Raw genomic sequence first — 15,194 nt, 5'->3', positions numbered from 1 at the left:
TGCTTTCAGGGTGGCAGTATCAGCCATTGACCTAGTAGTTCCTCTTTTCACCACTTTGATTACCAACTGATTACTCTTCTCTCAATTTTGGTAATATGCTTTTGTCAGCATGCAGTATTAGTAGATATGAGCATATTTTCCTCTGTCATGCATCTGTCGCATTTTCCTCCTCCTGCCTCTTCCCTGCACTGCTGTAAAATGTGCAAGTGCTCAGTCCTAAAATTGCCACATCAGTTATTCTCCTTAATATCTTCCTTGTCTGTGAAATTATCCTTAAAACAGTACATTTTGGTCACTCTTTGCATACTTACAAAGTTATTCCCTTTAATGCTGAATTGTTAAAATACTTTTGGATTGCTTGATGGCAAGCGGCATTCCAAATCTCCGTTTTTGTATGCTGGCAGATGTAACAGTGCTCTCTAGTAATCCTCCTTTCAGAGGATGATTTGTCTTTCACTTGTTGCTCCCTATCTCCTCTCCTCCATTTATCTCTTGCACATTGGAAAAGGGGGTGTAGGTAATGGAAATGCAGAGGTGCAGTAATGTAAAGGTTTGTGTTCAGCCAGTTCAAATTCTTCCCTATCACTGTTCCCTTTTAAGTGCAAGATCTAGTTATTAGAATCTCTATGAGAAATGATACATTGATCTGTGAATTGAGAACTATAGTGGTTCTTGGAGTTTAGGCAAGGATGTATATGCAGAGGTTTCGTTTTATGTCTTACCAAAAGATTGTATTCTTTTAACAGCAAGATCTTAAATGATGTCATTGATATTTCTTGGACTCTTCCTGTAGGCCAAACACTGTATTACTGAGTGCCGTGTTACAGAGAACCCAATATATGTGGCCTCTGCACTCCCTTATGAAGCTTGAAGTCTGTCAGGGGATGTATACATTAAAAGAATTACATTAAAAATTATTTTGTAGTAAGTGCCATGAAGAAAATAATAGGAGACTTTAACCTGGTAACTTTAGCTTAACATAGACTAAAAAAAAAATGAGTGAAAGTTAGCCAGTTGATGGGAAAGGAAGAGAATGTACAAAGGCTCAGAGCAAGGTATATGAATTTAGATTCAGACAAATACATTTTTAACTGCAAATAAATTAATGCCTTTACTAGAGATGTTGCTAAGTAAAGAAGATATTTAAATAAAGAAGTCTTATAACAGACTGTTTCATAAAGTAAGTAGTCTTTTAGTAAAGCCAGATCTTCTTTGACCTGATCTGTTTAAATGTAGCCTACACCAATAATTTTTATGAATTTCTATGACTCTTATAGCGTTCTCCTGGGAAGAAGTGTTTGCCACTCAAGGAATACACTCAAGAAAAACCTGGAAATCACAGAAGGCATTGTAAGATAGCTCCAGTGATTCTATTAAACCTCCTGAAATTGGTCTTTGAACAATTTAGAGGTGCTACAGATGACCAGGAAAATTTACCAAGCAAATTAGCTGTGAGACAGTTGATCAGTTATGCCCAATGTTCAGTAATTTATCTCAGATTTATTTCTTAAAGTTCCCCATAAATGAATTTTGATATAAATGGTTTTATATGTTATATATAAGAGGATATGGCTGGGTGCAGTGGCTCACGCCTGTAATCCCAGCACTTTGGGAGGCTGAGGCGGGCAGAGCACCTAAGGTCAGGAGTTTGAGACCAGCCTGGCCAAAATGGCAAAACCCCATCTCTACTAAAAATAGAAAAATTAGTGAGGCGTGGTGGCACGTGCCTGTAATCCCACCTATTTGGGAGACTGAGGCAAGAGAATCACTTGGACCTGGAGGGTGGAGGTTGGAGTAAGCTGAAATGATGCCACTGTATTCCAGCCTGGGTGACAGAGCAAGACTCCTTCTCAAAAAAAAAAATAAAAGTTATGTTTTTCCCAGTTGATATAGTCAGTTCTAATATATTCTCCACTTTGCAGTTTCTCTGTCTTCATGCATTTTTTACCTTCTCAACTCAGAAAGGTTTTTGTATTATTTTCCAATGCTAAAACTTTATTTGTGCCTGTAAGCCCAGTTAATTGGAGACTTGCTCTATCAGCTGTCCTTGCTCATTGCTTTTCTTCCAACTACTGACATACTTAAAATTATCCTGCTTAAGTAGGATAATGAGGTATCAACATACTTAAAATTATCTGCCAACTTCCCCCTCAAATCCTCCCCTCTCATCTTTCTTAGATTTTAATTCATTTTTCTGAAAACATATGTTTCCTAATTTGTATGGTTTGCAGTCCCGTTTCATATTCTACAGTGGGCTTTTTAAAATATGTTCTCTAACTCCCAACTTCAAGTGATCCACCTGCCTCAAAACCCAATCTCTACTAAAAAAAAAAAAAAAAAAAAAATACAAAAATTAGCTGGGCGTGGTGGCTGGTGCTTATAATCCCAGCTAGTTGGCCAGCTGAGGCATGTTTATTATAAAGAATACTAGAAAATTAATGTTAAAATATTTCAACTAATGATTTCATACGTTATAAAATTTCCTTTCATAAATTAGTTTAAAAGTACAAGTGATACACCTGCATTACAGAAATTGAAAGTAATAAACTATTGAAAATGAAAACACTGTTTTCAAATTCTCACACTAGCACCCCTAACACTTTCCTGGGTTACCTTATAAACATTTGGTTTGATAAAGAAGAAACTCTTGGGAAGACATTTTTTTTTAAATAACTGCTTTAGTATAAAATACATATTTTTTATAGATCAGAAAAGAGAACATTTAAATCATCTGTATTTTTATCACCCATAGATAATCACTATTAAATTTGGTGTCTGTCCCTTCAGTCGCATATATTTTCAGAGTGACATAGTGGAATTTCAAGGACAGACTGACCCAGATTCAAACCCACTTCTGCTGCTTCCCTGATGCTTTAAGAAAGCATCTTGATTTCTCAGACCCAGGTTCCTTATGTACAAAATGTAACTAATAATAGAACCTACCTCATGGGATTATTAACTGGGGACTGACTGAGATAATGCCTATAAGAAACTTAGTCTAGCACCTGACACATTATTAAGCATTCGGTAAATTCTAGATGATGAAGAATATTATTTTGAGACAGTGTCTCACTGTCACCCAGACTGGAGTGCAGTGGCGTCATCACAGCTCCATCTCCCCAGGCTCAGGTAATCCTCCCATTTCAGCCTCCCAAGTTGCTGGGACTACAGATGTGTGCCACCAGGCCCAGCTAATTTTTATAGTTTTTGTAGGAACAGGATTTTGCTATGTTGCACGGGCTGGTCTCAAACTCCTGGTCTCAGGCAGTCTGTCCACCTCGGCTTCCCATAGTGATGGGATTACAGACATGAGCCACCCTGCCCAGCCTAAATTTTAGATTTTTTTAAATTTAAGAATATGGGGCAGGCTGGGCATGGAGGCTCACGCGTGTAATCCCAGCACTTTGGGAGACTGAGGCAGGGGATCACGAGGTCAGGAGTTCGAGACCAGCCTGATAACATGGTGAAACCCCATCTCTACTAAAAATACAAAAATTAGCTGGCCATGGTCGCATGCGCCTGTAACCCCCAGTTACTGAGGAGCCTGAGGTAGAAGAATCACTTGAACCCGGGAGGTGGAGGTTGCAGTGAGCTAAGATCGGGCCACTGCACTCCAGCCTGGGTGACAGAGTGAGACTCCGTCTCAAAAAAAAAAAAGAATATGGGGCCAGGCACGGTGGCTCATGCCTGTAATCCCAGCACTTTGGGAGGCCGAGGCAGGCGGATCACCTGAGATCAGGAGTTCAAGACCAGCCTGGCCAACATGGCGAAACCCTGTCTCGACTAAAAAATACAAAAATTAGCTGGATGTGGCGGCGGGCACCTGTAATCCCACCTACTTGGGAGGCTGAGGCAGGGAGAATTGCTGGGAACTGGGAGGAAGAGATTGCAGTGAGCCAAGATCATGCCCCTGTACTCCAGGCTGGGTGACAGAATGAGACTCTGTCTCAAAAAAAAAAATATGGAATCATGCCAGGCGCAGTGGCTCACACCTGTAATCCCAGCACTTTGGGAGGCTGAGGCGGGTGGATCACTGCGCCCAGGAGTTCGAGACCAGCCTGGCTTGGAACATGGTGAAACCCCATCTCTACTAAAAATACAAGAAATTAGCCGGGCGTGGTGGCTCATGCCTGTAGTCCCAGCTATTCTGGAGGCTGAGGCAGGACAATCGCTTGAACCAAGGAGGCGGAGGTTGCAGCGAGCCAAGATTGTGCTGCTGCACTCCAGCCTGGGCGACAGAGCAAGACTCCCATCTTGAAAAAAAAAAAAAAAGAAGAGAATATGAAATCAAACTACCTGCTTTTTTTTTTCTCTTTGTGTATCTTTTCATGTCATTAAATAGTCTTAAAACAGCTTTTTAAACTTCTAGAAGGGAAAACTCAAAGTCTTAAGACATCAAATAAGTCAGTTAAAAGATGGTATCATTTATTAAGAATTGTGATCCTTTATCGTATTTGATATGTGGATATCAAAACGGGATTGAAAGAAGACATGGAGAAATTCTCAGTGGTGAGTAAAAATCACAAAATAATGAACTTGAATGTATTTTATGATTACATTTGTGAAGTAGGTACAGATAAGGTAAGCACAACTGAAAATGAGGAAAATTGATGTTAGGGTTGTGACATTATGGAATTTTTAAAATTCCTTTTTAATTAAAAGCAGTCATCTAATCGGGCTTTATTCTAGCGTTTGCAAATGCCCACATAATGCAGACTGTCTCCACCTGCATGACTCAGCAGTACCTCACACTCATCATGTCCAGAACTGAATTCCTTATCTTCACTTTCAAATCTGCTCGTCCTTCTCATTAATTTCTGAAAATGGTACCACTGTGCTCATGTCAGTAAGGCTCAGAAATGGGGTATGGGCAAGCAACCGTGATGCTGCTTTCAGCACTTCAGCAATGTCTGTTCATTCTGCTGCTTCAGTGGTCCTTCTTGTCCCTTCCTCTCCAGTCTCTCTTGCTGCCCACAGATTAATTTCTAAAATGCAAATCACTGCCCTATTCAGAAGTCTTCAGAAGTTTTCTATTGTTTGCCACATAGGGTGGCCTTCTCCACTGTATGCCTCTATATAACCATCCAACCTCACATCCTACTGATCATCATGAACCTTATGCTGTATCCTAAGCAGACTACTCATTCCTAGAGAGTTTCAATCCATTGCCCCAAACTATTCCCTTTGTCTCTGACACCTGTTTCCCTTTACTTTCTTTGTAGAAGTTCTCTCTTCAAGACCCAATATATAACCAAACTATATATTAAAAAGAATGAACTGATACATATGCAACAATGTGGTGGATTTCAAAAAACATGTTAAGCAAAAAAACTAGAGACAAAAGTAGTACATACTGTATGATTCCTTTCATATGAAATCCTAGAACGGATAAAAACTAATCTGTGGTGATAGAAGTCAGAATAGTTGCTGAGATTGGGGAAAAGAGATTGACTTGAAGGAAACATGAGGGAATGTTCAAGGGTGACTGAAATGTTCTGTGTCTCATTTTGGGTAATTGTAAATGGGTATGTACTGTTGTCAAAACACATCAAACAGAATGCCTAAGACCTATGCATTTGTTGGTTTGTTAATTATATCTCAGTTTTTTTAAATGGCTTTTAAAAAATTCTGTGGTAAACATTTCTCATGGCTTTCTGAGTGAAGAAACTGCCTCCGAGTCCTAACTTAGAATATTTTTGTGTCCCTTTTGGGACTTCATGTCATAGGTAGCAACTGTCTGAGGCTGGTGGCACCAGTAGTAAAAAGAATTTGCCAGGACAATTGTAGGTAAAGAAAGGCAGGTTTATTAGAGAAAGTAGGAAAATATGTTGCAAGAAAGCAACGTGCAGATTAGCAAGCGGAGAACTGACTGCAAGGAGACAAAAGCTTCCTGGGGATTTTATAGGATGGTGCTTTTGTTGAAGAAGGTTACGTGAAGTACTGATAACACGAAGGCTGCAGTGAGCTCACTTGCATTTTTCTATCAGCTGAGGGTCTGGTTGATGAGTGGGGCACAGGAAGATTGTGAATTATTTGCACGGGAGGGCTATGTGTCCTAGACCATGAAGAAAGGCTGACTTGTAGCTTTTCTGCTTTTTCTTTTTGCTTTCCCCTGCTCCCACCAGCCTGACTCCTTTTCCCTAATCAGGACTCCACACACATTCTAATTTATATCCACTAACAAATAGTACACGTATACACACTTGCTCGCTGCACTGGAAGATCTTTGAAGGCAGAAATCAACAGACATTCATCTTTGGACAGCCCCCAGGCTCCTTGGCTCAGTACAAATTTGTTGAATAAATGTGTTCACACTGACCTATTTCCTTTCTATTTTCGGGATCGAATAGTCTGTGAAGACTTATAAAAGGGGTATCTGACTACTCATAATTGAGATAATCAACTTCAGAGAAAGCAGGGTTTCACATTTTTCCCTTGTATTTTTTATTTCTAACTCATTGTTTGAGTGAATAAGAAGTAATAATTTTTTTAATCCAGTGATTTGTTTTGTTTTGTTTTGAGACAGGGTTTCACTTTCATCCCTAGGCTGGAGTACGATGGTGTGGTTTCACCTCACTGCAACCTCTGCCTCCTGGGCTCAAGCGATTCTCCTGCATCATCCTTCCAAGTAGCTGGGACTGCAGGAGCACATCCTTGTGCCTGGCTAATTTTTGTATTTTTTGTGGGAACAGATTTCACCATGTTGCCCAGACTGGTCTCGAACTCCTGAGTTCAAGTGATCCACCTGCCTCAGCCTCCCAAAGTGCTGGGATTATAGACAGGAGCCACCGTGCCCAGCCATATTAATCTTAAGAGGTGGATGGTTTTCTGGGCACAGTGGCTCACACCTGTAATCCCAGCACTTTGGGAGGCCGAGGTGGGCAGGTCAGCTGAGGTCGAGAGTTTGAGACCAGCCTGACCAACTTGGAGAAACCCTGTCTCTACTAAAAATACAAAAATAGCTGAGTGTGGTGGCGCATGCCTGTAATCCCAGCTACTCAGGAGTCTGAGGCAGGAGAATTGCTTGAACCCGTGAGGCAAGGTTGTGGTGAGCTGAGATCACGCCATTGCACTCCAGCCTGGGCAACAAAAATGAAACTCCATCTCAAAAAATAAAAATAAAAAAAAGTGATGGGTTTTTTTTTTGGTAATTTTATAATAGGAATTTCTGATTTCTATTGTTTTTAATCCCTGCCATACTCCCCTTCCTAATACTTATTTTCCCATTATGTTCAAATAGAAGTTCTCAATTATTTTGAAGAACTAATGGCAGATCCAGTATTTCATTGTTCCCATTTTATTTGTTTAGAGACAGGGTCTCACTTTGTCACCCAGGATGGAGTACAGTGTGGTGATTATAGCTCACTGCCACCTCAAACTCCTGGGCTCAAGCAATTCTCCCACCTTGGCCTCCCATGTAGTTAGACCTATTTTTTGTACAGACAGGGTCTCACTTTGTTGACAAGGCTGGTCTCAAACTCTTGGGCTTAAGTAATATCTCCTTCCTCGGCCTCCCAAGTCACAGGGGTTACAGGTGTAAGCCACCTCACTTGGCCTGTTTTCATTTGTTTTAATCTTCGGAAAAATACTTCAGTAAAGCTTCACTTATTTGCCCAGGGCAAACGTAATTGTTAAATTATATTTTAGCCATTCCTCTGGTTACTAAAGTCATAACTTCACCAGAAATGGCATATATGTGGCATTGGTGCCACAACTTTCCCCATCCCGGCCCATGGCAGACATCACCATCAGTTCGAGTCCAGACAGCCACACTCAAGCCTGGAGGATTTGGATTGGGCATTTAAGATTCCCAGAGGCGGGGGATAAGAGTTGGAGGGACCAGACTCTTTCCTAGGTTACTAGTTAGGCATTATACCAATGAATCATGGCCGAGACTTGGAGAGCAGTTGAAGACATTTGAATGTTAAAAGATAGGAAATTAGCATGTGAAGTGTTAAATACTTAGTTCTCTCAGTTTTATTTATACAGAAGAAACAGACCAGAAATCAGCAAACTTTGGTGTGGTTTTAGCTCTGGGAGTGGTTCTGGGAAGACCCCACAAATCTTGCAGACCTTAGTTTCAATTGAAACAAATTTGAACTAAATAATAAATACGACTGTGTAATTCTAAAGTTTTACAATTGTAAATATAGACTGTATAAAATACTACACATTGCAAATTGTGTATGTATAATTTAAGAATGTAACTGAGGAAAATAAATTGATAATACTCATTAGCATAGAAGTGTTGTATAAATTTACACCTGTGGTGTGAGCAAAATAAAATGTAATTGTAGAGGAATGATGCCATGCAACTTTATCTTCCACTTTGAATGAGAAAAGATACTTTCTTCTTTCCTGTTAATTTCCTACAATTTAGATTTTATATTTGAAAGGGACTCTAGAAGTCAACAAATTCAACCCTAATTGATGTGTGGGATAGTTTTTTTCTTCATCATTTTTTTCTCTCTCAGCACCTTCTAGCCACCATGGCAACCTCATCTGAAGAAGTTTTGCTGATTGTAAAGAAAGTGCGTCAAAAGAAGCAGGATGGAGCTCTATACCTCATGGCAGAAAGAATTGCTTGGGCACCTGAAGGCAAAGATAGATTTACGATCAGCCATATGTATGCGGATATTAAATGTAAGTCAGCTATACTAAGTTCTGATGTATTTGTATGTCATAGTTGCTGGTAATTTTATAAAAAGATTATATAAATAATCTTTGTGTTTTATTTTATATCCAAAAATCAACCATGTAGAAATAATTACAAAATGGGGTATTTTACAATCTGGCCTTTTCACTTAATAATAGAACAGGTACAGGTTTATGTATAATATGTAAATCTACCTCACATATAGATCTCCACACACTAAGAGTTGCATGATACTCCACTAAATGAATATACCATCATGTATTTAACCAGCCCTCTGTGGTTGGACACTTAGGAAGTTTCCAGAATTTTTTTATTGCAATGTTTACAGTAATATCATTTCAAGCTTGTGTGTATAGGATACATTTCTGCAAAGAATTTCCTGTTTAATAGTTGATGTGATTTTTTTGTGTGTTATTGTTGGTAGGGACAGAGTCTTGCTGTGTTGCCCAGGCCAGTCTCAAACTCCTGGCCTCAAGCAACACTCCTGCCTCATGCTCCCAAAGTTCTGGGATTATATTACAGGCATGCACCACCATGCTTGGCCAGGTTTATGCATTTAAAATGCTGATAAGATGATGCCAGATTTTCCTTTGCTAAAATTGTACCAGTTAGGTAAGTTGTCTGATCTTTGTTTATGTGGCCATCTTCCGTTGAGAAGACCCAACTTTATAGTGAATGTAGATGGAAGAATTTCTTTTTATAAATTTCAGGCATGGGCTAGGCACAGTGGCTCACACCTGTAATCCCAGCACTTTGAGAGACCAAAGTGAGTGTATCATCTGAGGTCAGGAGTTTGAGACCAGCCTGGCCAACATGGTGAAACCCCATTTCTACTAAAAATACAAAAATTAACCGAGAGTGGTGCATGCGCCTGTAATCCCAGCTACTCCAGAGGCTGAGGCAGGAGAGTCACTTGAACCTGGGAGGCAGAGGTTGCCATGAGCCAAGATCACGCCATTGCACTGTAGTCTGGGCAACAGAGCAGGACTCCATCTCAAAAAAAAAAAAAAAGATCTTGATTAGGAGAAACTTAAGGCAACAACTCCTTGACAATAATCGTTAATTGAATTCATTTATTTCCCTGGATATAAGAGTCTTCTCCTAAATAAAATTCTGTGATAATTTCAAGCAATATAATACCCCCCAAAACGGACAACCCTCAACTTGCAAGTGCTCAATTTATAAATTGCTTTGTATACAAACCGCTGCCTTGCCCCAAAGACTTACCTCTACTTTGCTGCAGGAAATAACCAAGATCCCTGTCTTTCTCCACTGAAATAATTTAGAATCTTAATTTTCAAAAAAGAATGCTATTTAAAATTCATCGTAGCTCAGTACTGCCTAAGCCTTATGGTCTTTTGTCCACTATCCTGGTAATAGTACCTCCTTTTAAAACTTTATTTCTGGCCGGTATGGTAGTTCACGCCTGTAATCCCAGCACTTTGGGAGACCGAGGCAGGCGGATCACGAGGTCAGGAGATCAAGACCATCCTGGCTTACGCGGTGAAACCCCATCTCTACTAAAAATACAAAAAAATTGTCTGAGCATGGTGGCAGGTGCCTGTAGTTCCAGCTGCTCGGGAGGCTGAGGCAGGAGAATGGCGTGAACCCGAGAGGCGGGGCTTGCAGTAAGCCAAGATCGCACCACCTCACTCACTCCAGCCTGGGTGTTGTAGTGAGACTCATTCTCAAAAAAAAAAAAAAAAAAAAAAAAAAAAATATATATATATATATATATATATATATGTATTTCTGTGAGAATGCCCTACAAATTTCTGTTAGTAGCTAATAGCCTTAGCTACTAACATTTCTATAACAGTAGACTTATAAATTAGGAGTACTAGCATCTCTCTCAAACGGGAAGCTAGCCCCATAGCTTTGTAATACACACGCACATTGTGATAATCGCAGTGTACAATAAACAGTATGCCCATCTCCAATTTCTCTACAGTTCTTCTCAGTTATTGGTGAAAGCAGTGCATACCCAAAACTAAATTTGCACCAGAACAGTTTCAAGTTGAATATTTGAAGGAATGCCAACATCTGAAAGAAGCAATTGAAATTGATTTTCACTAAGGTGAAAATCAGCAGTAGTTCTTACCATAGCTGACAAAGTTACAAAAAATTTTAAAGAATGGTACTGTGAAAACCTATGTAATATGCCCTACCTAGATACTACATTTATTGTTTTGCCATATTTGCTTTATTATTTGTGTGTGCGCTTTTATTGCTTGTAATACCATTATCACACTGAAAACATTTTAATAAAAAATACCCATTGTTACATTTTCATTGGTTGTCTCAATGATATTTATAGTTGTGGTTTTTGGGTTTAAAAAAAGAAAAGGTATCCAATGTAGGTTTCTGTAGTTGTCATTTCTTTATTCCCTTTCAGGGTGTAGCCTTGTCAAATATCAAACATTCCAAATATTTCTGATTGTCTCCTCAAGGTTTTAATTTATTCCCGTATACCTGTATTTTTTTATAAACTAAAAATCAGACCTAAAGGCTTGAACATATTCAGCTTAAACATTTTGTGCAAGAATAATAACATACATAGCGATATTCACTTCCTGTTCCATCACCTCAGAAAGCATATAGTGTCAGGTTATCTCACTTTTAGTGAGGCTAAGTTTGATTACTTTATTAAAGTGGTGACACCAGATATCTTGAATATAAAATTACATATTTCCCTTGCAAAATGAATAAACCATGGGCTGCATTTTGCAGTCTTTTGGATCATGATAGGTCATTTTTATTAATGATAATGTTGATTTGGGGCAGTTTGTTTAAAATACATTCAGAAAGCTTTAAAGAGGTCTGCCCTAGTTGAATGGAAACGAAAGCCCATTAATATCTGGAGGTAGTAGCAGTGGGTGAGAAGTGCTGCATGAAAAGAGTACCGAAGAAGGAAGCAGAATGTTAGTGAATTTGTTGAGCATGCTCTGGTTACATGGGATCATTTAAGAATTGTGCGTTCTGCAAAAGCATCACTATTGGAATAGGGCAGTTAAAGCCCAAAGGAATCCTGAATCTTCTTGGAAAGTAACTTATTGTATGGTTATTCCCACAGTGTGAGTGTCATCATCTAACTGCCCTCATGCTTCTTTTTAGGCCAGAAAATTAGTCCAGAAGGAAAAGCTAAAATTCAGCTTCAGCTGGTCCTACATGCAGGGGACACAACTAACTTCCATTTTTCCAATGAAAGCACAGCAGTGAAAGAGCGAGATGCAGTAAAGGACCTTCTTCAGCAGCTGCTGCCCAAATTCAAGAGGAAAGCAAATAAAGAACTCGAAGAAAAGAACAGGTGGGAGGAAAAGAATAGCCTTTCGAAAGAGAGAGATACTGGGTTCTCTCTAGTCTCCTAGTAGGGTAATAGCTTGTTAGGTATCCCCACTTTTTTTGTTGTTTTGGTTTTGGTTTTGGTTTTGGTTTCTTTTGGAGACGGAGTCTGGCTCTGTCGCCCAGGCTGGAGTGCAGTGGTGCAATCTTGGCTCACTGCAACCTCCACCTCCCGGGTTCAAGCAATTAGCCTGTCTCATCCTCCCAAGTAGCTAGGACTACAGGTGTGTGCCACCACACCAAGCTAATTTTTGTAATTTTAGTAGAGATGGGGTTTCACCGCATTGGTCAGGCTGGTCTCAAACTCCTGACCTCAGGTGTGAGCCACCACGCCCGGCCATCTATCCTCGCTTCTGCTATGATACTGTAATGTAGGAAAATATGGGCTCTAGTGTCTTTACCTTGGTGTTTAGTTTTCAGCTTTAAAATCTTACTGCTTGTTTGACTTCAGGCAAGTGAGAATGGAAACCCAGAAGTTGAATTAACTGCATCACACCTAAGATCTGCTTAGGAACAGAGCGGAGATTGGAAGGTGCTGAAGTTCTTTAATTTATTTTCCCAGTTCTCTGTTACAGAGAAGATGCTAAGCCATTGGAAGTATGCTTATGAACAAGAAACCTAAAAGAATTCACACTGAAAAAGTGAGACAGTATGTAAAATAATGAGAATTTCTTTTTTCTTTTTTTTTTTTTTTTTTTTGAGACAGAGTCTTGCTTTGTCACCCAGGCTGGAGTGCAGTGGCGTGATCTCAGCTCACTGCAACCTCCGCCTCCTGGGTTCAAGCAATTCTGCCTCGGCCTCCCACGTTGCTGGTATCACAGGCACACGCCACCACTCCCGGCTAATTTTTATATTTTTAGTACAGACAGGGTTTCACCATGTTGGCCAGGCTGGTCTCAAACTCCTGACCTCAAGGGATCTGCCCGCCTCAGCCTCCCAAAGTGCTGGGATTACAGGTGTGAACCACCACACCTGGCCACAATTTCCTTATGAATTATTCCATCACCAGTATCTTTCAGGCCATCAGTGCTTATATCTGTGCATGCTTAGCACCATGAAAACTCCATTGCTGAAGGCGAGGCATAGTGGCTCATGCCTGTATTCCCAGTACTTTTTGAGGCTGAGGTAGGTGACTCACTTGAAGTCAGAAGTTCAAGACCAACCCGGCCAACATGGTGAAACTCTGCCTCTACAAAAAAAAAAAATTTATACACACACACACACGCAAAACTTAGCCGGGTGTGATGGCGCGTGCCTGGAATCCAGCAACTCGGGAGGCTGAGGCAGGAGAATTGCATGAACCTGGGAGGCAAAGGCTGCAGTGAGCTGAGATCGTGCCAATGCACTCTAGCCTGGGTGGCAGAGCAAGACTCCATCTCAAAAAAGAGAAAAAATACTTCACTCCTAGAAAATTTCAAGCATACCTCCTCTCCTGCCCATTTACTTTTGTATGTGAAAGAGAATACATTCAGCCTTCCATATCCAGGACTTCTACGTTCACAGATTCAACCGACTTTGGATCAGAAGTACTTGGGAAAAAAAAATACAATAATTAAACATAATACAAATAAAAATACGGTATAGCAACTATTTACATTGTATTTGATATTATAAATAATCTAGAGATTTAAGTATATGGGAGGATATGTGTAGCTTGTATGTAAATATACCATTTTATCTAAGGGACTTGAGCATTTTCAGATACCAGCGGACGACAGTACACTACAGACGTGGTGATCTTTGAATCACTGGGATACAGAGATGAATAAGATCAAACCCATGCCCTCAAAGGGTTTAATCTTTCCTTTATACCTGCCTCCATTTATTACCACATCATTTGTTCCTCCAAAAATGTGGGGTATTTTGCTCTTAATTACTGAAAAGTGAACTGAATGACCTCTGCTGCTCAAACATCACAAAATAAAAGTAGTCTGTTTCAATGTTTTGTGTTGCCAAAATCTTTTTAAAATGTACCTAAATGGTGTTTTATTCTAGAAGTTCAGTTACATTCAGTATATTCTGCTTTACAGAATGCTGCAAGAAGATCCTGTTTTGTTTCAGCTTTATAAAGACCTTGTTGTGAGTCAAGTGATCAGTGCTGAGGAATTCTGGGCCAATCGTTTAAATGTGAATGCAACAGATAGTTCTTCCACATCCAATCATAAGCAGGATGTTGGCATTTCTGCTGCATTTCTGGTATGTGACCCTTCTAGATTTCTGAAGAAAATAAAGATTCAAACCCCAATATACGTCTTAAGACCATTATTCCTTTTGTTAAATTTAGCATTTCCTTAAAGGAAATTAATGGAAAATTGAGTATCCACGGTATTCTTCGTTATTATTGAACTATTATTATTTTTGTTTGTTTGTTTTTAAAAGACAGGGTCTCACTCTGTCACCCAGACTGGAGTGCAGTGGCACAGTGATAGTTCCCTGCATCCTCAAACTCCTGGGCTCAAGCGATCCTCCTGCTTCAGCCTTTCAAGTAGCTGGGACTAAAGGTGTGCACCACCTTGCCTGGCTAAATTTTCTTATTTTTATAGAGTTGGGGGCAGCTCTTACTGTATTTCCCAGGCTGGTCTCAAATCCCAGGCCTCAAGCATTCCTCCCTTCTCAGCCTCCCAAAGCTCTGGGATTACAAGTATGAGCTACCACACTCAGCCCTCTTCCAAACTGTTTTTAAAATATGTACAATTTTTTTAAAATTTACGTTTCTTTTTACCAGTTATGTTTTCTTGGCCTTTGGACTTGACCCTAGCATACTGGTAGTCAAATGGAATTTGAAAATGACTCTTTTAAGAGTTTGGACTAATACTTTTTTGAATATTTTCAAATTTAGGGCTTTCTGGTGCCTTTTTCAATCTTTGCCATATTTTACTTATAAAGTTAAATGTATCATGACTATATTATGGAAAATGTAAGATTTGTAAACTATATTAGAAAAATTGGAAATACCTCATCTATGGAATTATAGAATGGAATTCAGTCAGTTGGTATTCTGGTGGAGCCAGAATAGTATTGACACATTCAACAAAATTTTGAATACTATTTGTATGTTTGGTATCTTTTGGATGTTTATTAGTGAAGCGAATTAATAAGGCGTTTCGCAAAGAAGCCAGTCAGTTAATGTTAATTTAATTATTTACTAACCAAGGTTTGTAGTGGTTTTTATGACTATACAAATTTTATCTTAAAG

At 39.5% G+C, this 15,194-nt stretch overlaps 1 protein-coding gene across 1 annotated transcript in view; it reads left to right on the top strand.

Annotated features, from left to right (window-relative positions):
• The window catches only part of GTF2H1 (general transcription factor IIH subunit 1), a 50,458-nt gene that overhangs the window by 2,454 nt on the left and 32,810 nt on the right, over positions 1-15,194 (top strand). The window contains exons 2-4 of the mRNA XM_015434115.3: positions 8,475-8,643; positions 11,771-11,963; positions 14,029-14,194. Coding sequence (XP_015289601.1) covers positions 8,490-8,643; positions 11,771-11,963; positions 14,029-14,194 — 513 coding nt within the window. The 5' untranslated portion in view covers positions 8,475-8,489. The remainder of the gene's footprint in view (positions 1-8,474; positions 8,644-11,770; positions 11,964-14,028; positions 14,195-15,194) is intronic.

This window comes from Macaca fascicularis, chromosome 14 (assembly GCF_037993035.2).
Source record: "Macaca fascicularis isolate 582-1 chromosome 14, T2T-MFA8v1.1".
In the NCBI taxonomy this organism is placed as follows: Eukaryota; Metazoa; Chordata; class Mammalia; order Primates; family Cercopithecidae; genus Macaca; species Macaca fascicularis.
This window is presented reverse-complemented; position numbering and strand designations above follow the sequence as displayed.